General features: G+C 36.6%; 1 protein-coding gene across 8 annotated transcripts in view; it reads left to right on the top strand.

Annotated features, from left to right (window-relative positions):
- Window positions 1-27,750, top strand: part of spire1a (spire-type actin nucleation factor 1a) — a 49,025-nt gene that overhangs the window by 12,396 nt on the left and 8,879 nt on the right. For 5 of the 8 annotated variants that reach the window (XM_077196228.1, XM_077196225.1, XM_077196230.1 and 2 more), the window contains exons 3-8: window positions 8,996-9,229; window positions 13,024-13,149; window positions 20,371-20,442; window positions 20,540-20,704; window positions 21,397-21,483; window positions 21,638-21,767. In XM_077196228.1, the coding sequence (XP_077052343.1) occupies window positions 8,996-9,229; window positions 13,024-13,149; window positions 20,371-20,442; window positions 20,540-20,704; window positions 21,397-21,483; window positions 21,638-21,767 (814 nt within the window). Of the gene's footprint in view, window positions 1-8,995; window positions 9,230-13,023; window positions 13,150-20,370; window positions 20,443-20,539; window positions 20,705-21,396; window positions 21,484-21,637; window positions 21,768-25,248; window positions 25,291-27,750 lie in introns of all 8 variants that reach the window. The other 3 variants (XM_077196224.1, XM_077196223.1, XM_077196226.1) reach the window with 1 other exon arrangement.

Genomic DNA, 27,750 nt, shown 5'->3' with positions numbered 1-27,750 from the left:
CATTCATATGTGATTGTGAAGCAACCTTGTAAGTTTATCAAGGTTTGGTTGAGGCCCCTGGGCATTTGCGGTCTTGCAGAATGTGCTCCTAATGCGTGGTTAGTAATCCTGAGTTTATCTTCAAAAGTTCGACATGAGGCTGTTAAGTAAATTAGAGAAGAATGGCATTGTTCTGCTCCTCTCGAGTGGCTCATCTCCATATGATGCTGGTGAAATGGTGAAAACTTTGCCTTGGAGCAGTGATGTCATGTGAGAAGGGCTTCGACAACTGTAGCTTGTGTCTTCATTGTTTTGTCACGTGAGAGACGGATAGAGCTCAGGAGAAAGGAAAACAACTGCATCTTACTATGAATTTGTATGTCCTGAGTTGGATGAAATATCACTCCAAAGTGGGTTTAACCAGTTGAGGTGGGATGTCAAACCAGGCCTATTGTTCATATTCTTTTTCATAGAGCTGCAATGTATATGCGTGGAAGAAGTGGCAGGATGTTTTTTTGTTCACTCCTGTTAGCTCAGTTCACATGGGTGGCCTTTTCCCCTCCACCATCACTGATCTCGCTGAGAAAGTCAAACCGACACAGACAGTTCAGATTTAACTTTTCACATTGAAATGTTTGCTTAGTTCATCTTGGATGAGCAGATATTTACCAGTGTTTATATAATTTGTAAATAGTATAATTGTAAATTATACAATGTAAATAGTATAATTTGTCTTTACTACTGCTGGACCTGGTGAATGAATCACTATTAATGGGATGATGCTAAGGAAACGCTTTTAAGTGGTTTGTAAAGTCTTTTGAAGTTTATGAATGCAGAATCCGATTTTTGATTGAGCTGTCCATTTTAGCTTATAGGTCATGAAAGGCAGTTTAGACGGGAAGTGAAACTCTGACTGCCATGTAGTGTTGTCATGATTCTGGAATTTTTAACCTAGATACAATACCTAGAAAAATATTGGTATTGGATACCATTTTCAATACCACAGGTATTGCCAAATATAGCCAAATTGCCTCACTGGCCGGATTAAAGGCCATTATCCAAGTTCATTTACTTGTGACCATAGCCAAGTAAAAGTATTTTCTCATTAACTATAACTCCGAGTGGGATTATATAATAATAATAATAATAATATTAACATTTTAAGTCAGAAGTATATTACTACCATAATACAACTGTACTGTAAATAAATATTTCATAAGTATATTAATTGTTGTAATTTACAGTAGTATACTATACTATGTCTTAATTTCTCCACTTCCAAGAGTTAAACCCTTGAACTTTTATTTTGGCAGAAACCTGCAGGGAGACCCTAAGTTTCTGACAGCAGGGCAGGATTACAAATTCTTCTCATAATATATTTAGAGAAATGCTGTAAGCATCTGTCCACAAAAATGTTGGAAAGTATGAGCTGCATCGATACTTCAGAAAGTTAGTATTGAAACCGTTTCAAATATTCAGAATCTATAGCCTCATAAAATCTATACTTTTGATGACACTTTTTTTTTTTTGCACATGGATATCTAGTTAGAATGCTGCTGCTTAAACGGGTTAGGTCACCCTAAAATGAAAAATTCTATTGTTACTACTATTGCCCCATTGACTTCCATTTTTTCCCCCATACTGTGGAAGTCAATGGGGCCCATCAACTACCATATTGTGTTAAGCCAAAGACAGAAATTCATACAGTTTTAGAACAACTTGAGGGTGAGTAAATGATGACACAATTTTTGGGTGAGCTATCACTTTAATGTCTTAATCAATAGCATGAGTCTGAGGCTGAAACTAATGAATGATTTTCACCTTGGTCACCTTGGTCAAATTCATCTTGTGTTTTAATGTTAATCCCTTCCCATTGTGCACTCTGATGATCAGCACAAAAACCCCCTAGTGAATAGACATAATAACTGGTGTGAATGAACAGTGATGAAGAACCTGTCTCATCTTGTCTCACTCTCATCTGCACTGTAGTTTAGATGGTCCGTCTTATATGGTCAGCCGTCTATAAATAAATAACTTGGAAACCTCCCCTCCCTTTTGCATAATGTGATTTGACTCAGTACAAGCTGTTCTATTGATTATGTGCTATTGAGGTCTGCTGTGGACGATTTGGCACAGCTGACCATCCTCCTAATATTGTTTCTGGAATGATTCAGATAAAGTCTAGAAATATTCAGAATTTGAATGCTGTTTGTTTGTGGCACATTGTTAAGAGGTTACAGAAACACATGGCCTCTTATGTATGCTGCTGTGCACACATTGGTTTCACGCATCATGTGCTTGTGTGTGTGCTAAGCCACATGCCGATGTTTCAGCAGACAGCTGACTGCTGCCCACATCTGTGTGTAAAGGCACTGGCATGCTAACTCAATAAGGGGAGGAGAGCGGTACCCAACTGCGTCTGACAGGCCGTGTTACTGTCACAATGCTGTTTGCTAGAAGGATTCACGATATATCGGCCACCATATCGGTATCTGCCGATATGTATTTATTTTTAAATAAAGGTGCAATGTGTAGTATTTCTGATCTTTTGACAGAAATGCAATATAAGAGCCATAACTATGTTTTCAGTGGTGTATAAAGACCTTGCATAATGAACCTTACCTTAGAATGAGACATTTATATCTCCATGACCGCGGGCACCCCCTTCTATGGAGGGTCGACATATTGTGTCTTCATGTTTCTTCGTAGCCGACAGCGAACAAACAGCACTACAGAGCGCGTTTCGTCACTACCTTGAAAAATACGTTTTCAGTGGTGTATAAAGACCTTACTTAATGAACAATTATATTTGTATTGCATTAGAATGAGCAGTTTCTATCTACATACACCGCGGCTACCCTTACATTGAAATGCGCCAACATGTTTCTACAGTAGCCCTAAACGGACAAACGCGTTTCGTTACTATGTTGCTCTTCGTGCAAGGAAGCAAGCTTAGTTCAGCGAATAAAACACTGACACAATGACGAACAAGTAACAATAATATTCGCAATAACATATAGTTTTACTGAATAATTAAGTAAACATAATTTCTTAATTTATCCTTGTAAAGAAACCTCATTGCTGAACTGGCTACTCTCTGCTGTCTCGGCCACCGTAACTTTTGTTGGTTGCAATTCATCACTCACCTCACCACTAGATGCCGCTAAACATCAAATACTTCACCTTTAATGTTATCTTTATCGGCCCAATAAGAAGATTTGGCTGATATCTTTGGGGCTGTCTACACGACACCGTTTTCAACAAAAAACGTAAAACTTTTTATGCGTTTTGGCCGTTCATTTACACGACAACGGCAACGCAAAATTTTGAAAACGTATTTCAAATTGCAAGTATTTGAAAACAGTCTCTGTGTAAACAACAAAAACGCGAATCTCTGAAGACGATGACGTCATGTGTTTTACGTGTTCAGTCTATATTGATTCATCACCATCTAACAGCCTGGCAGTAGAATACAGCGTTTTTAAGTCCTTCTCACGGATCCGTGTGAATGGAGATCGTTTTGACAATGGTGTCGTCTGTAAAACTCAAAGGAAAATTTTTTCAGTTTTAAGCATATCGTTGTCGTGTAAAAGTACCCTTAAAGCTGATAAATAATGGATTATTTCCTTCAGCTGCGACACTTAAGATGCACAATGTTCGCCATGATGGTTTTGAAATGCTTGAAATATAAATATAATTTTTTATTATAATTTTTTTTTTGGTAAGGAAAGTTTTTGCCATAGGAGTGTAAAATTTATTTTAAAACTTAGCCTACACCGTTTCAAACAAGGCTACTGTACTTTTTTGATGAAGTGCTTGGGACATGCCTTTTAATGGTGAGACTTTTGTTTTTGCTGCTTTAGTCAGGTTCACTTATAGTGCTGGTGTACAAATACCATAGGAAAATAATATAGTAAAGAAAAAAAGAAAAATAATTTTAATTAGTGAATTTTTATTGTTATTACATACGAGTAGATTATATAATAACAATAATTATTATTGTTATTTTTTATTATTATTCTTATTCTTATTAATAATTTTATACAACAATTATTATCTGTAAATGGAATAAGTCACCTTTTTATTATTACTGCTATTACTAAATTATTCAAATGTGTATTTTTAAATTAAACTAATCATAATTATTGGGCAGAGGCAATTTACAAAACTAGCTAATGGTATCTATTTAAAAGAAATTGTCTCAATTATGCATGCACATAACGTATAAAGAAAATCAAGAGCAACAATTGTAACAAATTGTTAGGGTTATGAATATTGTTCATCCTTAAATCAGGCCTTGAGAACAGGCTTAACAAACTCAGGATTTGCCTCGGAGCAGTGATGTCATGTGAACTGGGCTGAGCGAACAGTAGCCTGTGTCTTCATTGTTTTGCATAGCGTGAGACAGAGTAGAGAGCTCACAAGAGAGGAAGGCAACTGCATCATTATTATGTGAACCGAGGGAGATGAAATATCACTCCAAAGTGGGTTTGTTGGGGGTTGAGGGCTAGTTTTTATATCTGATATGCAAGGCATGACCAATAAAACGAATTATCTCCTCTATCTGAAAATAAACAATGATTTAGAGCTGATCTCCATAAAAATTCTCTCATGCATGTCTAGTTCAAGTCTTGTGCTTCTGACTGGATTGATTTAGGCCTGTATGTGTGTCAGGATGTTTGCTGTCTCTTGTCACTTTCCCTCCACCATCACTGCTCTCTCAAACTCATTTTCCTCCTCATTCCTTCTGAGTCACAAGCCTGGAGAGAAAACTGCAGAGAGAATAGTCCTGTGTTCCTCCACTGTTTCAGGACGTCTGCAGGAACTCGATGTTCTCACAGTCACACCCTCCACGGCTTGTGAATTACATGCACGCAAGCATAAGGGTACAGTAGCCTACCTAAAACTAGCACTACTGCAGGAAAAAGCAATACACACACACACACACACATATATATATATATATATATATATATATATATATATATATATATATATATATATATATATATAATATATATATATATACATATATATATATACATACATACATACATACAGTGTGTATGTGTGTGTGTAGCAAGTAAGTAGAAAAAATAGGCCTGTCATATGTGGATCTGTTGTCCGGGTGAAACAATTAGCAAAACTGTTACATTCAGCTTTAGGGCTGTTGGTTACTGACTTGTGCCAGACAACCTCTCTATTATTTAATAAATGATGAGCCATTCGATAAGCTGTTGCTGTATCTTGCAACATCATACAACATCCTCCTCCTCCTGACTTTCCCTTTTTGGTGACCTTATGTTATGTAAAAGCTCTGCCTCTCTCAGATGTGTTACTGAGGTGGATGTCTGATGCTTTGTTGATGTTGACCACACCTGAAAATGATGGAATAAAAGGACATTGATGGAAGACTGTTAGGGGGAGGCCCGGCAACCAGGCACTCACATACGAGCCCCAACCCCTGGCCTGGCTCCAAAATAGGGCCCTGGTTGCGCCATGCCGGGCGACGTCACGGTCCACATTATTAATTCTATTATAAAGGGTTTATGAACCGCTCTTAGTCTTCTCTCATACTGCCCACTCCTAGCATTGAAGTGTTATTAAACAACTAAAAACGGAGTTGTGCCAGTATGTTTTAAGCAAGCTATAGTTTAACCTATTTTAAAAAAATCAGGATCCGTATGATTTAAAAAATTATCGACCAATATCGAAATTACCCAGCCTAACCAAGATATTAGAAAAAGTTGTATTCAGACAACTAAATACTTTTTTAACAAATAATAATATCTTGGATAAATTCCAATCTGGCTTCAGGTGTGGGCATAGTACGGAGTCAGCACTTTTAAGGGTTGTAAATTACCTCTTGCTATTTGGCGATGATGGTAATCATGTGGCTTTAATTCTTTTAGATCTATCTGCAGCTTTTGATACCATTGATCATTCCATCCTACTGAACCGCCAAACTCAATTTGTTGGAATTCAGGGAACGGTTTCCCTCTTACTTGAGAAAAGATTGTTTACATTTAAGCTTGGGAATTATTTTTCATCTCCTGCATCTATTGACTGTGGGGTCCCTCAAGGATCCATTTTGGGTCCAGTCTTGTTTTCACTGTATATGCTTCCCATGGGAGCGATAAAAAAATAATAAAAAAATACGGTATCCTTTACCCTCTATTTGCAGATGACTGTTAAATTTATGTACCTTTGAGGTCAAATAGTAATGACTCAGGGGTAACACTTCTTAAATGTCTGGAGGAAGTAAAAACGTGGATGGTCGATAATTTTGTCCAATTAAATTAACAGAAAACACAAATTATCATCTTTTGTACAGTTTGTAATAAGACTATAAATGATAACTTGGGACCTTGGGGCAGCTACCTACAGGGTCAAGTAAAAAACTTGGGAGTCATTTTTGATTCCTCGCTGAAGTTTGATAAACAGATAAAAACGGTGGTTCGGAACGGCTTTTAAAAAAAAATCTCATAGCCAAATTATTAAAATGTATTCTCTCAGCATGTGATTTGGAAAAAGTAATTCATGCCTCTTATCTTCTCACTGTTAGATTACTGCTATTCCATTTACCTTGGGACTTGTCATTCACATTTCGCACGTCTCCAGTTAGTTCAAAATGCTGCTGTAAGATTGCTTATGAATGCAAAGAAGACGCATCAAATCACTCTTTTGTTATCCTCGTTGGGCTGGTTACCAGTACAATATAGGAGTCATTACAAGATTTTACTATGTTTTTAAAGTAGTTTATGGTATGGCTCTAGAATACTTGGTGGAGCTCATTAAGCCTTATAAGGCAAATATATCACTAAGATCCTCAAATAAGCTCATGTTAAAACTATCCCACGAGTACGTCTTAAATCCAAAGGTGATCGTGCTTTCGCTGTTGCTGGTCCGAGATTATGGAACGACCTACCCTTTTTTGTTATATCTTCCCCAACATGAAATGTTTTTAGTTTTCGTCTAAAGACTCACTTGTTCTCTCTTGCATTTTAAGTCACTCTTTAAATGGGTGGGTGTTGTACTTTTTTTTTGTTTATCTTGTTTTTTTGTTCTCGATAATTTGTTTTGTAGAGCCGTTTTGATTTAGATCATTTGTAATGTACAGCACTTTGGAGCTACTGCGTAGCCTGGAAGGTGTTTTATAAATAAATACAAATACAGGTCTGCTATAATGAATGAATCCTTGACTGTTACACACTGTTTAGGGTCCATTCTATGTTTGCAATCCTGGCTAGACTTGAATCATGAAGCTAAGCTCTTGTGTAGTGTATTACAACGACGATTAGATTACATAAGAGCAGGACACTTATAATATTTGTTTTCCTCATGAAAAGGATTAACATCTGGAACACAGCATGTTTTAGCAGGTATGAATGAACTACAGCAAATACACGCCTGGAACATGTCAATATTGATATAGAGATGAGCAGCTCTGATGAGTCTTGGTTTGTACATTAGCGCTTTAAGTGGAAAAATGTTTAGGAGACATGATGGCGAAGCTCATCTGTTTGAGCACTCTTTTACATAACAATAATTGTTGTTTTTATCTCTTTTCGCTGATAAGGCGTTTCGTATAGCCCCCTTTATAAACAATTAATTCTCTATTGCATGTTAGAGTTTTGTTTAAGTTTATTGACAAAGGGAGTGTAAATCTGTATCTAGATTATCTTGATTCTTCCTTATTTGAACTTCTTTATCAGACCTTCTTGTTGCTCTGAGATGTTTGCCAAACTTTTGCATTGGCAAAATAGTTGATTTTACCTCTCTTATAGTAATTGCATAATATAATTTGCCCTGCATGAGCTGTTCTTGCAGCTCAATTGTATTAGTTAGGTTTAATCGATTGGCTTGTTGGCTGTTGGGTCATGACAGTCTCCCGATGTGAACCCAGCTTCAGTGATTCCCGGGCTGTTTTTTAGTTGACTCACGGGTACATCCGCTTCTGTTGCATGAACCTTATATTGAACTTGTACAAAACACTAGGCCAGTCAATCAACTCCTTGATGGCTCATGTGATAACAGAGGGCCTCTTTGTGTCCACAGAAACAGTCAGGCACACGGTGGGTAACAGCATGGGTTCATATTTATCTGTAAATTTGATTCACTGAAAGGTGTTCATTTTCACTGACTGTGAGGCTCAAATTATTTTTTTTTGCTATTTTTAGAAACGTTGTATACAATTTGTCAGAATATGGTTTAATATGAATGAATGAATGAATATTTGTAAATAATGAAATGTCCTTAACACTAATAATATTAATAATATAATTTATTTTTATATAATGTTATATTTAAATTAATAAATAAATATCAAATACTTTATTGGATATATTAACAATTATTATAATTTGTATTTCTTCATGAGACAAATTTACAACAAAAAATAACAAACATAAATACAACATACAACATAAATAACTGATAAAGGATAATAAATATTGTTGCTATTTCAATGTTTTTATAAAGCGTCAAGATGAAAAAATTATTATGGTTTTAAATGCAACTAATGTATTAATAATAATTAATTGACATTCGTTAGCTTAAATAATTATTAATAATTAAAAAAATAAAAATTGTTGCTTTTTATCTTTTTATTATTATATTTAAATACAATTAATTTATTAATAATAATTCATCAATTGACATTCATTAGCATAAATCCTATAATGTATCTTGACAAGGCAACAGATGACTAAATGCAGCACTAGCCTGCATAGGCTTATTGTCAAGCCCTATTTGAGCCAAGGATCCAGCGTTTGTCACATCTGAACATCTGAATTTCCCCTCCATTAAACCATGCAGGCCTCTGAGAGTCATAAGACTGTAATGAGGCTTATCCAAGAGGCTTTTTCTCTTGAGCTAGCTTCTGATGCCTTTTATCAGTGGTCATGATATGGTTTGTAAAATAAAGTTTTATGTCATAGCACGTGTTAATTCTACGTCATGACTTTGTGGTTATTTATTCAGTAATGCTTGATGAATGTGACTGTGTGTGTTACAGATCATAGAGTCTCTGGGTATAATGATCTACAAGGCTTTAGATTACGGGCTGAAGGAGCATGAAGAGCGAGAACTCAGCCCTCCTCTGGAGCAACTCATCGACTTGATGACCAACATGGCAGACACCGAAACAGACTGTCCTGATGAGGGATACGAGGCAACGGAAGAAGAGGATGAGGGAGAGGAAGAACCTGCAGAAGTCTCCAACATTCGTGGCTACCGTGACATCATTTCTGTAAGTATTGATGGATCATTATACATTGGGTTATAATCAAAATCATAATTTTATCAAATGTTATCATATCATCATTTTATTAACTCTTTCCCTGCCATTGACGGAATTTTCCGTAATTTATGACACAACACTTGGAATTTTAGTAGGGGTGTAACGATATTGGAACCGAACTGAAAAACCGCGATACAGAACGCACGATTCGAATCGCGATACTCTCATTGCGTACCGAACACGCCCCTCCCCGCCCCCTGCTACCCCGGCCCCGCCCAGTCCTCAATGGACCTCATGTCTTATGTGTACAGTACACAACGTATTCAGTTTTGTAGCCTAACCACCATTAACACCAAATAACAAGCTCCGTGTTTTGTTACTTTCGATAATAAGCAAGGTAATCTTTCAAATTCTGTCTATTTGATCACGAATTTCAAACAATAAATGGCGTTTTGGCGCTCTTTGCTGTGGCGTGACAGATCGCTGTAGGCCTACTAAGCTCCTCATTTCAAGCGGCAGCGCGGGTAAACGCGATCATCTCTTCCTCAGTTACAGAATGGACACCTGAAGGTATGTTGACAGATGCAGTATACTTACTGAAAGGCATCATAACTCGTGTAATCGCTCAATCAGTGTTTCAGCAGCGGAAAGACGTCAATAAAACAGCATAGCTTGTCACTAGCATTATATTTACCTCAACAGGCAAGTGATTCAGTGTCCACAACTTTGGTTCCTATAAATGAACTCTTGCACTAAATAAATACACCATGTTAGCCTATATATTATATTTTACTTAACCTGTTAATGATATCTTGATTATTTAATGTATGTTTAAAATATCTTTCATGAAAATGACAACTGTGTAAAGTATTATATTTCAATAACAAATTAGAGTAAAAACACAAGTTAATGCAAAAACTGCCTTATGTTCAGTTTACATGTTTTCATACAATGTGTTGTGTGTTGATTATTATATCTAAAAAATAAATAGCATCTGAATTCAGGTTAAAATTCTAGGCTACAACCTTTAATGTTATAGTAATGTGCGGCTCCCTATATAGTTTACAGATTTAGCAGATTTTTTTTTAATCCTTGTGAAACGTTTAATTGTAATTGAATTAATTTAAAGACAAAGACAATTTTTTCATGTTTTTTCACTGTTTAAAAAAAAGAAGAAGCAATTTTAGCTTTCTAAACCGAACCGAGACGTCAATACCGTGCGAAAACCGATCCGTCAATTTTGTGTATCGTTACACCCCTAAATTTTAGACACTCTGGAGATTATCACGTGTTGCAAAATACCCAATCAGAAAGCGAGCTGACAGAATACTCATCTCCAGCTTGTGCTGTAACATAAAGTCCATGTTCACACTGTCTCCACAACTTCATCTAAATATCTGTAAAAAGCAGTCGAAACACTATAAGCGCCATTTCTTCTTGCCGATCGTCCGCCATGTTTGTTTACTTTATAGTCACGTTTGATGCAAGAGATATGGGGAGATTTCCTGTGTTAGGAGGCGGGACTCTGGTTGTTTTTGAATGGAATCTGTAAGTGTGTGTTGCATTCCACACACTAGAGGAACAAAATGGTTAAATCTATGAGTTCTTATCATCATGTTTGTGGTCTCTCACATTTGAAAAATCTTTTAGTGTGGCCCCAGCTTAAGCAGCATATAAATCAAAACTGTCTAATGTTACAGAATAAAAGTCAGTCACAATGAAAATGTACTGACCGTGAAGCATAGGAGGTGTTGATGGACTCGATGTACCCCATCTATGTTTCGATCATCATTTTAAATCTGAATCCAATCTTGGCAAAGCATTTGACAAAATTGCTTTTTGTTCAAAATGTTTTTATGAAACTCACCCACATTCAAGTGTAGGTAAAAAAAGAATACATGCTAGAATAAAAAAAAAATTGTCGTTGTTTAGAAGCAGAGGCTCTGTTCAGATATTCATACAACAAAATATGCTGGGGGGATAAAAAATTCTAGTGCTGACTGACAATATAAAATAAAAATACTGGCAGGGAAAGAGTTAAAATCGTATTGAAATATAGATTTTTAATTAAATATAATGTATAAAATATAATCCATATTGAATTTTTATACATTTTTACATAAATAAAAAAAATCCCGTTTTCCCCCTTTGTGGGTTTTGGGATTAATCTTGGATTAATCCATTATCTCTTAAGATCTGTGAATGTTATATACTGAGAGATACTCTCTCAGCTGGTATTCATTATGCTGCTCCCTCAGGCCCACTCCAGTAACACATTACCCTGAGACTCCATAAAGGCCTTTAGACACTTAGCAGCAGTTATTTTAAATTAGTCATATTTATCAATACGCTAATGTAGAAAATCTTTACGAGCTGTGGAAAGAAAGAATACGACCAGACTGTGTGCACACCGATACTAGCTTTAGCTAGTTAAAATCGTAATAAGCAGTAACTTTAACTTGTTCGCCATGGAAAGATAAACCACATGCATCAAACAACAACATGCAACTGGTAATGGTCAGTGTGGGTCACAGTACGTTCTGCATTATTCTGCAGGGCCTTTTCAGGACAAGTTAGATAATCTCTGTCCTTTCATGCCTTCCTTTGTCTCTGACTTTAGTGTTGAGGTCGAGCACAGAAACGAACCATGTCATTCGATTTCTTCGAGCTGACTGACTGTATTTATACTCTGCCTGGTGAAACCTTTTAAACTCTTTAATTAGACAGAGAAAGGTTTACAAAAAGATAAAGATAGTGTACTACCGTTGAGACGTGCCTCTTTTATTATATCTGCCCATTCACTTGGAATTCTTTAAACATTCACTGCCACATTCTCCTTAAACGCTTATCCATTTTTTCACTTCTTATCTTCCTCCTGTCAAGTCTAGCAGGTTTCCGCCCCTAAGTTGTATTCACTTTCCCTTTGCGTAGTCAGTATTCTCGTCAAGCGTGATTCCTCAGCAAGACACGTCATGGAGATAGTTAATCTATGCTGTGTTAGACATTCCTGAAGAGGGCAGAGCTCAAGGAAGGTGTGGGGCAAAATGTCATTAAGCCGGTTGGAGGTGTCTTTGGTCGGAGCAATTGTGTATTTAAAATGCGTGTCATGCTCAAACTATTATAGCTGGGACGCTGAACTTTAAATGGGCCTGTGTTTTTGAGTTGCTAGGCATGCAAGCTTTGGGTTTGGCTCTCAGCTATGTGCTAAATCATAATGTGTAATGCAAGAATTAACGTGAATTAGACCGATTCAGAAGATGATTTCTTAAAGTCTGTAAAAGATGCAAGGATTAACTTATCAGACAGAAATGGAGGCGACAGGTATTGACCTTAAAATGCACTTCTCTCCTCTTAAACCCTGTGAACTTTTTTAGGAAAGAGACTTCTTGACAAACAGAGCGATTAGTAAAGATATTACAACATTCAAATGGGAAATAATCAAAATTAAATATTACATTTCCCCTTGTCATTGCTTGTTTGGTCTCAGTCTAAGGGACAATAATGTCTCAACTTCTGGCCATATGATGTTTGCCCAACCAATTCAATGGTACTCTTGTGCAGGGTTTCCTAAACTGGGGTTCATAAACCCCAACTGCACGGGGTTTGTGAGTAGATGAAAAACGAATAATGAATTAAATCCTAAAAATGTTTTAATTTTAAATAAATCATAGCAATCTAAATAGAACACTTGAAATATTGCTAATAAAATAATAATAAAAAATTGAAATTACTTAAAAAGGTTAAGTTTGGGAATTCCTGGTCTCATGCTGTGATTTTTAGTCTCACTGTTTTCTCCTCTCCAGCTCTGCACGTCTCACCTCCCCAGCCCAACAGATGCTCCCAACCACTACCAGGCCGTATGTCGAGCCCTGTACGCAGAGACCAAGGAGCTACGCACCTTCTTGGAGAAGATCAAGTGTGCCAAAGAGGTAATGACCCTCATATGACACTCAGGTCTACACAGTTATTTATGGCACAACTGCCAATAGTGGGTTAATTTAAAAAATATATATATAAACACACACACACACACACACACACACACACACACACACACACACACACACACACACACACACACACACACACGCACACACTATCAGGGTTGTGTTCTCAGTTCTGTCTCATTTATGCCAAAAAAACTAAACAAATGAAACGGTCTTACAACAATATTGGTATGATTGGGTGAAAGTCAAATCAGCTTTATATTTACATTGCTGAAAGCCTCATGAGGCTGTTTGTGTATATCAGATCGAATAGAGTGAGTGGGCTGAGAGCACAAGTGACTCATAAACAGGCCGTGGACTGTGAAGGTGGATTGAAATCAACAATGTTTTAGTGTATTATTACCTAACGCATTGCCATACGCTTGTTTAATCTGGTTTTAAAGGGTTAGTTCACCCAAAAATGAAAATTAAGTCATTAATTACTCACCCCCATGCTGTACCAACCCCGTAAGACCTTCGTTCATCTTCGGAACACAAATGAAGATATTTTTGATTAAATCTGAGAGGTGGATCACTGCTACATAGGCTGCCTGAGGGAATGAAACTTGACGGCCCAGAAAGTCATTAAAGAACATGTTTAAATATTCCATGTGCCTACAGTGGCTCAACTATAAGTTTATCATGCGTAAATCAAAAACAACATAAATAACGACTTTATTCGACTATTCCTTTTCTTCCTTGTGGGCCTGAGACGAGAGTTCAAGAGATTTCCACGACGCATGCGCGAGAACTGAACAAGAAGTATTAGAAGAAGAACGTCCTCTTCTCAGTTCTCGCGCATGCGTCGTGGAAATCTCTTGAACTCTCGTCTCAGGCCCACAAGGAAGAAAAGGAATAGTCGAATAAAGTCGTTATTTATGTTTTTTTTTCCGGAAAAAAAGTAGTCTCGTCGCTTGATACACTTATAGTTGAGCCACTGTAGGCACATGGAATATTTAAACATGTTCTTTAATGACTTTCTGGGCCGTCAAGTTTCATTCCCTTAGGCAGCCTATGTAGCAGTGATCCACCTCTCAGATTTAATCAAAAATATATTCATTTGTAATTTTCATTTTTGGGTGAACTAACCCTTTAATACTGTAAATCTTGTACCAATCTTTTCCTACAGGGCTTTCAGTATTCTCAGACATTTACATATACATTATCTACACAGATCTGGTGTTTCTGTTCAATATTTAATGAAATTCTTCTATAATCCCCTACAATAAAGATGGCAACATTTACAGAGATATATTTGCTGTAGTATGGATATGTAATTATTTAGGTATTTACTGATTTTTTAAACTATTAACAATATTAACGATTATGATTATTATAAATATGTTTTTATTTACCTTTTACATATTTGATTTTACATATGCCTCATCATTATTATTATATCTCAAATATTTCAGAGCCATTTTTAAAATAAAGCAAGACTTTAGTATGGCAAGCTCTTTAGCATTGCTTTGTAAGTTAAGCCAATTATTATTGATATAACTATCAAAAAAGTGTTCCGATGATTTATTATTATGAAGTGTTATAATTCTATGACATGGTTTTAATTAGATGCTATTAACTATTAAAATCAATATTTGCATATAGCATGGCCCTCATACCATTCATTGGCTAAATGGAAGAGGGACTAAATGTTACATTCAAGTCATGCAGGAACTTTTTTTGAAGAGATTCACTCTAATCTTTTCATGGATATCAGTTATGAACATCTTTACCTGTCAATACTTGACATTTCATTAATAAACAGCATGATCTGCACTATTATGACTGCACTTTATTATCCATCCATCTGTCCATTTATCCATAAGCACATCCATACATGCATACATAAATGCATGCATCCATACATTCACCAATACATACACCTATAGACACATACACATATGCATCCATCCATACATACATCCATGCATCCATACATACATTCACCAATACATACACCTATAGATACATACACGTGTGTATCCATCGCATAAAATCGCATTCTAAATGCATAGACATTATTATGGAGTTGGTCCCTCCGTTGGAGCTATAACAGCTACCACTCTTCTGGGAATGCTTCCCACTTGGGGTGAAATTGAAATTTTGCCCATTCATCCAGTAGAGCATTTGTGAGATTAGGCATTGATGTTGGAGGACAAGGACTGACCCGTAATCTCCATTCCAGTTCATCCTTGTTTTATCCAGACTGGACTATTGTAATGCTCTCCTGGCTGGTCTTCCAGCTTGCTCTGTCAAACCTCTACAATTGATCCAGAATGCTGCAGCAAGAGTAGTCTTTAATGAGCCAAAGAGAGCACACGTCACTCCTCTCCTCTCAGAATTGCACTGGTTGCCAGTTGCCGCCCGCTAAATTCAAGGCACTGACGTTGCCTACAGAACAACCACTGGCACTGCTCCCTCTTACCTAAACTCATTACTTCAGACTTATGTGCCATCCAGAAACTTGCGCTCTGCTAGCGAATGTCGTCTTGTGGTACCATCTCAAAGAGCCACAAAATCAATTTCTCTGACCTTTACCATGACTGTTCCCTGTTGGTGGAATGATCTGCCTAACTCAACCAGAGCTTCTGAGTCAGTAGCCACTTTCAAGAAACTGCTGAAGACGTATCTTTTTCGGCAGCACTTGATTCAGTAATACTAACACTTTCTCTTCTCTTCTATTCTATTAAAAAAAAAAAAAAACTGCACTAAAATTAAACTGAGAGGGGTTATAGCACTTACGTACTGTATTGTTGTCCTACTGTTAGTTTAACTGCTTCTATTGTTCTCATTTGTAAGTCGCTTTGGATAAAAGCGTCCTGCTAAATGAATAAATGTAAATGTAAATCTCAAAGGCTGTGGCACATCTACACTTATCTCTCAGCCTGTGCTGCTGTCTGTCCCTATATTTGTTCTATTTCAGTCATGGCTTTGAAGTTATTTATTAAGTTTATGATTTTTTTTTTTATGTGGAGGTCTCTTATTGATTTAAATCTGTGACAGTGATGGAAGAAGTGCATTTCTTTCTAAATCTCTCCTGTCCTACAGTAAGCACACACTCTTTGCTCTCTGGATGACCAGCTCTCTCTGAGTCTGCCAGCCTCAATGACTAGACTGTGCACACTGAAGCCTGTACATGGTCAGGATTAGTCTCTGCTTTGTCTCTGACACTCTGAGATATTCTTTCAATTCATAATTTGATTTTAGAGTTCGACTGTGTTTTAGCTTCCTGATCCTTGTGTTCCAGATGTGTATTTTTAGATTTTGACTGAGGGATCTTTTTTGCATATGAATAATCAATGAAAATATTCTATATATATATAGGGATAGCTGTTTGATCTCCCTATCAGACAGGCATGTTTAGCCCATTTTTGTGTAATGTGGTGTTTGTTTAAACTGTCACATGTAATCAATAGGGCTGGGTTGTGACACATTTCACAATTTGATTCGATTTCGATTCACAAGCTTTCAGTTCGATGCGATTTCGATTCAGTATTGATTATTTTGGATATCAGGTACAATACATGGCAAATTTTTTAAAGGAAAACAAATCTCTTAACTAATGCTGTAAACTATGGGAGTCAGTTGTGCCTACTAGGCTTCATTAGCCTACTATAATATTGAAGGTAAAAATTAACTGATTTGTAGACAAACACTTAAATTACACTTTTATTTATTTTTATAATAATAAAGCTATATGAAATATAAACATTTAAATGGTGGCTGTCATAAAAACTTGCCTGATTTATTCAAACATGCATTAAATATTGAAGAACATTAAAAATGATAATGAATATGTAATATGGTGCATATATTTAGCAAAATGCTTCTCTGTAGAGTACATTTTTCTAGCTGACTAACGATTTTATGGTCACTGGATATGTTTTTTCTGAGGTAACAGAAAAGAAAATTTTCTTTCCGTAAGAAAATGGGCGTAATTTTGAAATCTGAGACTTTGTTTCAAATCAATAGTAACAAAGCACAAAGATTATTGCGATCTATTGGATGGGATGCGCGCTATAATGTTCCATTAATTCATCAACTGAAAACAGGATTGCCAGCCGAATCGATTCTTGGGATTTAAGAATATCGGTTCGTAAAAATGAGAATCGATTAAAACCGAGAAATCTATTAATTTTTTTTACCCAGCCCTAATAATCAAATGTAATCATGTGACCGTGTAACATGAGCCTTATCCCACGGAATGTGTTCTTTCTCTCAAAGGCATTAGTGTGCCTTAACCTGCTTGCTATACAGTAGGCCTAGCTCCTAATCCTCCAGCACCAAGTGATACTGGGTGGAGGTCACATGTTGTTGGGTCGTGGCCTCGTGGGTGAAACAGGAGCAGTTATCATGGGTCTAAAGCAGCGCTGCTCAATCCTAAACCTGAATTTAGTCTTATCTCTAGTCAAACACATCTTAAACAGCTAATCCAGGACCAATTTCACATGCTATCTGTCCTAAATAGTATGCAAGATTAGAATGAGTGCATCATTGAACATTTAATTTTGTGTAGTTCTTGGACGGTTTATTGTTTCTAGTGGATTTTCAAAGCAACTCTATTCCCATTTCCCACAACCTTTGCAGAAAGAGTTTGTTGGGATTTTCTGTCTTTTATCCCGTTTTCAAAAATGTCAGTTTTTCCATGTATGAACCTAAAAGTAAAGTAGTAATGAATAAAGCTAAATGTTACAGATGTTAACACTTACAGTGAACAAATTTGGCGTGGAAACAATTTTCACTTGGAAGTTGCAAGTAAATTTCACAAATAATTACAAAGAAAATAACAAGTAACACATTGAAAAAAAATACAATTTTAAAGTAGAAAGAATGAAATGGCATTTTCTTGTAAAATGTACTCCAGTAATCTTTATTTATTAACTACAAAAAACAAGCCAATTTATAGTGTGCAACAGCTTATCAAGTTGAATGGGTGTCTTTTTGCATGTTTAAAGGGACTATGTGTAGTTTTTTAGGTATTTTATTATCTAAAATCAATATTTTTATTCATAAATGTCCTCAATGGTGTACCTCTGCCAATTATCTGACTTATCCTCGTAAACGAAGAATTTATTATCTTTATATACATGTGACTGGTAGGTCCACGGAGCCTTCCATGTCGTTCCGCCATCTTGAAAAACTATAATAGCAGAGAGGGTCAAAAAGTACTAGGCAAACATGTTTCCACAACGCGTTTTCGTTCAGAGCCAGCGTCGGGTGACTGAAAGCAGCAGAAACGGAGGAGCAGAGCAGTGAGAGGCGCTTGTCACTGCCCCGGCAAGTTTAAAAGGCTGTATTGCACTGTTATTATTCATACCGTAACATTAGTTTGTTCGTTGTGTCAAGTTGCAGTTTGTGTGAAATAACAAACCTGTTCACCCGAAGGAAAACTCGACGAAGTGCTACTAGAAGACATCCTGTCATAGGTGCAGGTACATAACAGCTACCGTAGATGCAACACGCATTTGAAAAAGCGAGGCGCTGTAGAGCACAATTCATTTGAATGCAAAATACAATTTTACCGCTAGATGGGAGAAATTCCTCCAGCGTCCCTTTAACATTGGTAGTGAAAAATTAATGCACACATCTACTCAATCTTAATAGTTCTGATTTTCACATGTTAAATAATAGTGAAGTCATCAAAAGTGTGAAATAAAATTGACAAATTGCACACTAATTGTGAGTAATAGAAGTATGAGAATTTCTTTGCAGCCCAGATTAATTGCTCAGTTGAATATTTCTGGGAGGTGTGTTAGTTAGATGAAGTTTTGAACTGAATGCTGCACCATAGTAGATGTTTAGAAGCTGTATTGAACGCGTACCCCTGCTTTAGAGGAGAAGAGGAGTGAAGAGAGCGAGTAGAAAGGTGCAGAAAAAGGATTCTTGTCTCGCTCAATGATTTAGAACTTTTTTTTCTCTGTGTTTCTTTTTCTTTCTTATGCATCAATGAATTCCTCCTTTTTAGATTGTGTTTTGTGATGCAGCACAGTTGTGTTTGATTTAAGAGATCAGACTCTTTCTGCTCCGTTATTAGCTCTGTCTGTGTGTTTCTGTTCATTCATGCTAAATCCGCGTCAGGGCTGGGTAAAGCCCAGAGGGGACGCACATTTCTACTTTGAGGAGGGGGAAAGACTGTAAAATCACCAAAGGAATTTAATAAGCAATACAGTCGGCAGTAAAAGAATGATTTATTGTTCTGACCATAAGCTTGGCTTATATAATTTGAAGGCTATGCAAGAAAAAAAATCCTAATTTAATCGTACACATTTTAATTTGTCCTGTGATGATAAATCTAATTTATTTTGTCGTGAATGTCAAACCACTCAAACTCAAAACAAACGGGACGAGAGCATATTCTGAACTAAAGTCTACTAAACATGTTTTTATACTGTTTATTTTTTTGTCGATTGGTTGCAGGTGGCACAGCCATTACCACCATCATGGATGCTGCTGTTGTCCCAACTTCAACCCTGTGTGGAAATGACCTTTTGCCAGTGTAGTGTAGAGTAGTTAAAGACTGGATTAGCTGCGTATTGATCATGCTCCAATATTGATAAATTCATATTGTCCTCCTTACTGGGACTGTCTGTCACATGAGAAAAATCGATTTACAAACAAGCCAGACCCACAATGGTTAAAGCGACATAGACTTTTACTCATTTTAACATCAGACTGAGGCCAATCTAGGCCATCTGTTACACAAATTCTGAATACATTTAATTGAATATTTCCAATTAAACTTGGATATATTTTATAGTAGTCAACGTGCTGCTTTTATAGCAGTATATATTTACTAACCTCTGAAAATAACTCAACATACAGCCATTATTGTCAATATAGCTGGCAACAAAAGTAAGTACACCCTAAGTGATAATAGCTGTATGTCGTTTAACCATGCAAAAATGGTTTTATGTATTTTTATGTAAAATATGTTTTAAGAAATTCGTTTTTATATATATATTTTAGGAATTTTAAACAATTGGGGGGAAAATATATTTCTACATAGTGAAATGTTTTTATAAATAAAATTTTAATTATATTATTTTTCAGTTTTGAGAATTATTTATATATACGTCTATGGACCCCATTGCAGGATCTTCATAGCCCTCTTTTGAAACCTTAGGAATATGTCTTAAGATCTTTTTCTGTCTTTTTTTTCCTCAGAATTTGCGAAAGATGGAAGGAGAAACACAGGAGCCCGTCAAAGACCTGAATGAGTTGCAAAATGCTGACTGGGTAAGAGCAATCCCACAAGCCAAAATAATGGTGCTGAATGCATTCAGACTGGGCTCTGTTAAGAGTGCACTTTGATTCAGGACGTGTTTTTCCACAGGCACGGTTTTGGGTGCAGGTAATGAGGGACCTAAGACATGGCGTGAAGCTGAAGAAGGTCCAGGAGCGACTATATAACCCTCTACCCTTCGAGTACCAGCTCACGCCTTATGAGATGCTCATGGATGACATCCGCTCGCAACGCTACAAACTTCGCAAAGTCATGGTTAGTGTGGACATGATAAATATATGAATTGATGAATCCTGAATTGGGTTGCATGATTGAATACTGACTGTTTTCAGAGCATATCTTGTGATTTCAGCATCATATGAACTTTATTTCTCCATGAACAAACAATCATGAGTTGCTTTTTCTTTTGTACCAACATTACAGTCACACAGTTCAATTCACTTTTATTGCTGTTTGTTACAGAGATCATAAACCACAACAATGTTTACTTTGCTTATCAGAATTCAAGCAGGCTTATTTCTGAAGCTGCAGGGTAAAAAAATATAGTTTTATAGGGTAGAACTGGATCAAGTGAATGGCTCTGAAAACAGTATATCAAGATGGCTGGAGGTTATTGTGTAGAAATAGACATATAAGGTTGCAAACCTTTCAGAGAGCTGCCACGTCAGAGTCAACACCTTGCACGATAGGCCGATTTGAACCTAGCGAGGTAATCAGGGTCAGATTTGTATTCATCAAGCCTCTAGTTATTAATGCATAGACAATAGCACATAGTCACTGCATTCTTCAGACAGGACACTTGTTTGTTCAGTGCATGTGTTCAGTGCATTCTTTTCTGACTCATTGCAAACGACACAGACTTTGGGGTTTAGTTTACTGACAACATGTGCTTATTGTAAAGAGCCTGTCTGACCTTTGATCCCTGCTGTGCCTTCTTTTTACTGGAGGTCAATGGTGACATTCCTCCGAGGTTAAAGAAGAGTGCCCATGAGGTCATACTGGAGTTCATTCGATCCAGGCCTCCACTGAATCCTGTGAGCATGAAAGCATACAAAAATACACTTACTTTTGGTCATTCGTGAGCTGGGGTATCTTTAAAATTAAATTAATCTATTCATTCAAATTATACACCTATTAATACAAACCTTTCAACCATTGTTCCTTTGTGTGTTTGGATGTGCTTTTAAGGCTTCTGCTCGTAAGCTTAAGCCTCATCCTCAAATACCTCCAAGTCTTCATGAACGTATCCTGGAAGAAATCAAGTCGGAGAGAAAGCTGAGGCCTGTCTCACCTGACATGCTCCGTAGAAGTCGACTCGGTTAGTGCACTTTCACGCACTTCTTCACATCATTTAAGTATATGACTAAAAACATAAGCTGGACTACATATACTAATAAAAAAACACTGCCATTTTTAACTCTGCCATTATTTACACACTACCAGTCAAACATCTGGGGACACCTACTCTTTCTTTCTTTTCTTTTTTTTTTCCTTTTTCTTTTTTTGTGTGGATTTTTCCGATTTTACAATAATAATAAAGATAATAATTATCATAACTATGAAATTACACAAATGGAAGTATGTGATTTATATAGTGATCAAAATGTTGCTTTTTCTTCACCAACTAGTCCAACTTATCCATAAAAAAAGAAAACATTACATATAATTATGTTATAAACAACTGTTAATAATATTCATTAGATGATAATATATATATATATATACAGGTCCTTCTCAAAAAATTAGCATATTGTGATAAAGTTCATTATTTTCCATAATGTAATGATAAAAATTAAACTTTCATATATTTTAGATTCATTGCACACCAACTGAAATATTTCAGGTCTTTTATTGTTTTAATACTGATGATTTTGGCATATAGCTCATGAAAACCCAAAATTCCTGTCTCAGAAAATTAGCATATTTCATCCGACCAATAAAAGAAGTGTTTTTAATTTAAAAAAAAAAGTCAACCTTCAAATAATTATGTTCAGTTATGCACTCAATACTTGGTTGGGAATCCTTTTGCAGAAATGACTGCTTCAATGCGGCGTGGCATGGAGGCAATCAGCCTGTGGCACTGCTGAGGTGTTATGGAGGCCCAGGATGCTTCGATAGCGGCATTAAACTCATCCAGAGTGTTGGGTCTTGCTTCTCTCAACTTTCTCTTCACAATATCTCACATATTCTCTATGGGGTTCAGGTCAGGAGAGTTGGCAGGCCAATTGAGCACAGTAATACCATGGTCAGTAAACCATTTACCAGTGGTTTTTGCACTGTGAGCAGGTGCCAGATCGTGCTGAAAAATGAAATCTTCATCTCCATAAAGCTTTTCAGCAGATGGAAGCATGAAGTGCTCCAAAATCTCCTGATAGCTAGCTGCATTGACCCTGCCCTTGATAAAACACAGTGGACCAACACCAGCAGTTGACATGGCACCCCAGACCATCACTGACTGTGGGTACTTGACACTGGATTTCAGGCATTTTGGCATTTCCTTCTCCCCAGTCTTCCTCCAGACTCTGGCACCTTGATTTCCGAATGACATGCAAAACTGAGCAACAGTCCAGTGCTGCTTCTCTGTAGCCCAGGTCAGGCGCTTCTGCCGCTGTTTCTGGTTCAAAAGTGGCTTGACCTGGGGAATGCGGCACCTGTAGCCCATTTCCTGCACACGCCTGTGCACGGTGGCTCTGGATGTTTCTACTCCAGACTCAGTCCACTGCTTCCGCAGGTCTGGAATCGGTCCTTCTCCACAATCTTCCTCAGGGTCCGGTCACCTCTTCTCGTTGTGCAGCGTTTTTTGCCACACTTTTTCCTTCCCACAGACTTCCCACTGAGGTGCCTTGATGCAGCACTCTGGGAACAGCCTATTTGTTCAGAAATTTATTTTTGTGTCTTACCCTCTTGCTTGAGGGTGTCAATGAAGGCCTTCTGGACAGCAGTCAGGTCGGCAGTCTTACCCATGATTGCGGTTTTGAGTAATGAAACAGGCTGGGAGTTTTTAAAAGCCTCAGGAATCTTTTGCAGGTGTTTAGAGTTAATTAGTTGATTCAGATGATTAGGTTAATAGCTCGTTTAGAGACCCTTTTCATGATATGCTAATTTTTTGAGACAGGAATTTTGGGTTTTCATGAGCTGTATGCCAAAATCATCAGTACTAAAACAATAAAAGACCTGAAATATTTCAGTTGGTGTGCAATGAATTTAAAATATATGAAAGTTTAATTTTTATCATTACATTATGGAAAATAATGAACTTTATCACAATATGCTAATTTTTTGAGAAGGACCTGTATATATATATGTGTGTGTGTGTCTGTGTGTGTGTGTGTAAAACATTTTTTTTTTATTAATTATTTATTTTAAATAAAGATATTCAAATGTAGACACAGTTTCTAAATTTAAGCATGATCAAAACGTTTTTAATATCATGGGGAATATTTTAATCAAGTGTGTCCACATTTTTGACTGCTAGTGTTCATCATTTATCAGTGCACCATTTCTCCATGTTGTTTTATTCTGTGCAAAAATATTTTTCCAAATACATTTGGAATTCAAATGTATTCATATTCTATGTACATTATTTATTTTACGTAGCATTGTATTTACACTAAAACCTTGCTTCATGCTGTTAACTTAAATATCAAGTATATCAGTCATGTGGAGGGAGGTGAGTACTGTATGTGTCGATGTGATAGAGATTGACCTCAGGTCATGACAGACAGCAGTACAGATGTGACAGTGTGTCATTCTCATGCATGGCTGCTTTTGTTATACTGAACCATTGCAGTGTTCAATTGCCTCTAACAGTGTCTGTAGTAAAGCCCTGTGTCTCTAACTCTGTGCTGCCCATTTAATTTACAGCTGTAAATCTCTAATACTCCTCAACTTGGATTGATACTGTAGGTTTTTAAAATGTATTTATTCACCTTGTTACACAACATTAGATTCATGTAACATACTGGACATCAGCTCCATTGATGTTTACAAGGTTATAGAGAGGGTACGTAATCCTAATAGTGTATTTGCCAAGAGATTTGCTGTGTAGAATTCAATAGTTAAAGATTTTAAGGTTTTAAGTTCAATGTGTGCATATACATAAAGGCTTTTTATGCTCTTTGTGTGAATGAATGTACAGTTACACAAGCACAAATCTGCCGATCATTATATCAGGCTGATCCATGTTGGATAAATGTCTCAAGATTTAAGTCGCTTGCAGCAGACTTAATAAAGCTTAAAGTTTGCGTGGACGTATTTTCAGTTTGTGTGGTGAAAAGAGTATTGTTTTCTCCATCTGCCTAAAGAGACAAAGTTCAGTGTCTACAGTCTATAAACCTTTAAAGGAGATTATCATAATAATATCTACTGTATGTTTTGTGAATAGTTGGACTGTACTTAACTAAGGTTAAATAGTGGTTGCCCGGTGCAAAATTGTGAAAATAAAAATGTTTTTTCGTTCTAGATCTTAAAGTTTTAAAAAGTTGATTGTACACCACTGGTTGTGTGAATGTGCTATCCATTATATGTTGTCAGAAAGCTTCATAGTTTTACTTGTATCTGGTTGTCTGGGATAAAATTGTAAAAATAACATGAATTCTTTCTTGATCCTAAAAGAAATTCCATGTTATTTGGCTGCTCAGTTGTAGAATTGTGTTTCTGTTTATTAACAGATTTACAGAACAGCATCCTTTATATCTGACATTGAATGCATTAACATTTAATACCTTGTTTTAACCCATGGCTTTATTTATCTTCTCCTCCCTCTCTTTTCATCCATAACCTCTGCCTCTTTCTCATAGTAATGCGCCCACTTAGCATGTCTGTCAGTTTTGACTCATCAGGTAAAGACTTCACTGTGGCTTTACCGCTGTTAGATCACTGACCCGGCTTCTGTATTTGTGCCTGACCTCCTCGGTCGCCCCTACCCTAATGTCACGCTCCTCTGCTGGTGGGGTCGCTGCATTGATCCTGATAGTCCTCAGAGGAGGAAGAGGACAAGGCAGTGCCTTCAGTCTAAAGGAAATCCTTCTTATATTATCAAAGTTGCAAGAATTTTTAGACCAGGATCGCATTCTGGAAAGGCTGGAATACACTACACAGCTTTTCCCCCTATTTGCAGTCTGAACAAGTTAATAATCGTTGACAAATGTCAAAGTCAGTCTGCAGATTTTGGTCAGTTGGAGTTTACAGGAAATAACGTAGTGTAGGATGTATATAGACTCATTTTTTAATGTTTTGAGACAATTGTTTTTGATGAATTTTAGAACACATTGTTTTGATTTGTCATGCATTTCCTAGCAACGAGGCACATTTCTGTGCAAGTTTGTTGTGTTCGGAACGACTTGAAAGTCTGGATGTATGTGATCCTCAGTCATTTACACTATATAACTACAGCTTGAGGCTGTCTACACTGGACCACAAAGCGACCATTGCAAATCCATTTGTTTTTAGTGTCAGAGGTAGCGTGAACACTTGAAGTACTTCAGAAATTGCTGAAGTCGCGTCGCGCCAAATCCAGTTTAGACAGCATCACTGATTATAATGGGTTCTTTGTGCTTTTGTCACGTCGTGTCACGACGTGGTATGGTTTTTGTTAGTGTTAATGAACTTGCTGTAATGCAAGACAAATTTTAGACTTTGTCTGACAATAAAGTTATATCATATATCGGGTGTAGACACAGTGTTAGTGTATGATGCACAGTTTCTCTAACCATTCACAGTTGTCAAGTTTATGATGCCTAGTGTTTTAAAATCTGTTCAGATTTTAAAGTCATGTAGTGTATTCCAGTTTCAGGACAATTTACCATAAAATCCAGCTACGTTATCAGTAATTCCAATTTTAGCTGTCTACGGTATATAATGGTTTATTCTGAAACTTCTGACTAACCAAGTAAGACACATTCAAACAAGTAAAACACCGATATAGAGAATAAATCTAGGTTTTTATAAGCTTTTCTTTAAGCAGTGACTTACAGTATTTGCTTATCAGTCAAATCTATTAAATGATGGACTCTCTTCCATGTTTGTAGCCATCTTTAATACATTTGGTGATGGTTGATAAGATTGATACTCATTGCTGTGGCCTGTGATTAGAGAGTAACTCTCATGTCCTGGTTCTTACTGTAATTCTTCATGAGCAGATGATATTCTTATCTATGAATAGACTTTGGTTATATAAATATATCTGTTTAATATCAATCAAAAATGTAAATTGTTGCATTAAATTGAATGTGACAGTTTACAGAAATTAATGTTTAATGGTTCATTTAATTAATCATTTATGGTGGTATTTAGTTGCTCATTTAATTGATAGCTTAAGTTAATAAGTATGGTGCAAGTATATTAATTTTGACGGCCCTAAAAATACATGGTTTCCACTTCTGCCTGGGAGTTTCCAGACCCCATTTTTAAAAACCTTGATATAAGGAGTGTTCACACTAGGTATGTTTCCATCCAAAATAGCAACTTAAACCGTACTTGTTTAATGCGATAGTTCAATTATTCACTGTCGTGTTATCTTGCATTAAGAGGTGGATACCTGATGTTTAGGAATAATTTTGTGAGACAGTTCTGGCGGGTAATTATACCAAATCATTTTGATGACACTTTGGCTTAGGCATTTCAGAATATTGACAACATTTTAGATGGTGTGCAATGAGTTTGGTCTGCAGGTTAGTCCAGTTATCCAATCACATGATCGCTTGAGGCAGTCACGTGATTTTTTTTGTTTTTTTTTTGTTGCACATCCAGGAATTTTCAGGTAAATGTGTTTTCATCATAGTTTATGCAAATGTTTTGTTACAGTTTTGTTTTGTTGTTTTTTTTTTATGCGTATCTTAAGATTTGATATGCATCTTTTCATTTTCATCTTTTCCAAAAATTGACATATAAATATGTGGATGGAAACATAGCTACTAATGGCATTTTACAGAAACATAATTTATTTCCAAGAAGAGTTGGCAATTTTTGACAACATGAGTGACCGCAAGCTCAGCTTTTACGTAAATGAAAGTAGAGTTAATCATTGTAGGTATTTTAATGAATAAAGCCCACTGTATTTCTTCCTCTCGCAGCCTTGTTTTCATTTGCGTTTTATTAAACAAACCATATACATGTATGCTAAGGCCTATAGTTTTCAATCTAAAGCAGTTTTTCCTAGCCTCCAATATGGCTGTTTGCACTGGACTTTCCTCTGTAATTCCTCCCTCTGCTAGCACACACTTCTTTCCACCTCCATATCCCACTAATCCTCTGTCATGTATGGCTGCTGCTTTTCTGTGGATGCACTGTGTTTGTGCTTT

Source organism: Siphateles boraxobius, unplaced genomic scaffold (genome assembly GCF_051911475.1).
Source record: "Siphateles boraxobius isolate OS27281-9 unplaced genomic scaffold, OSU_SipBor_1 35, whole genome shotgun sequence".
NCBI lineage: Eukaryota > Metazoa > Chordata > Actinopteri > Cypriniformes > Leuciscidae > Siphateles > Siphateles boraxobius.
Note: the sequence above shows the minus strand (reverse complement) of the source record. Positions and strands in the feature narration are given on the sequence as shown.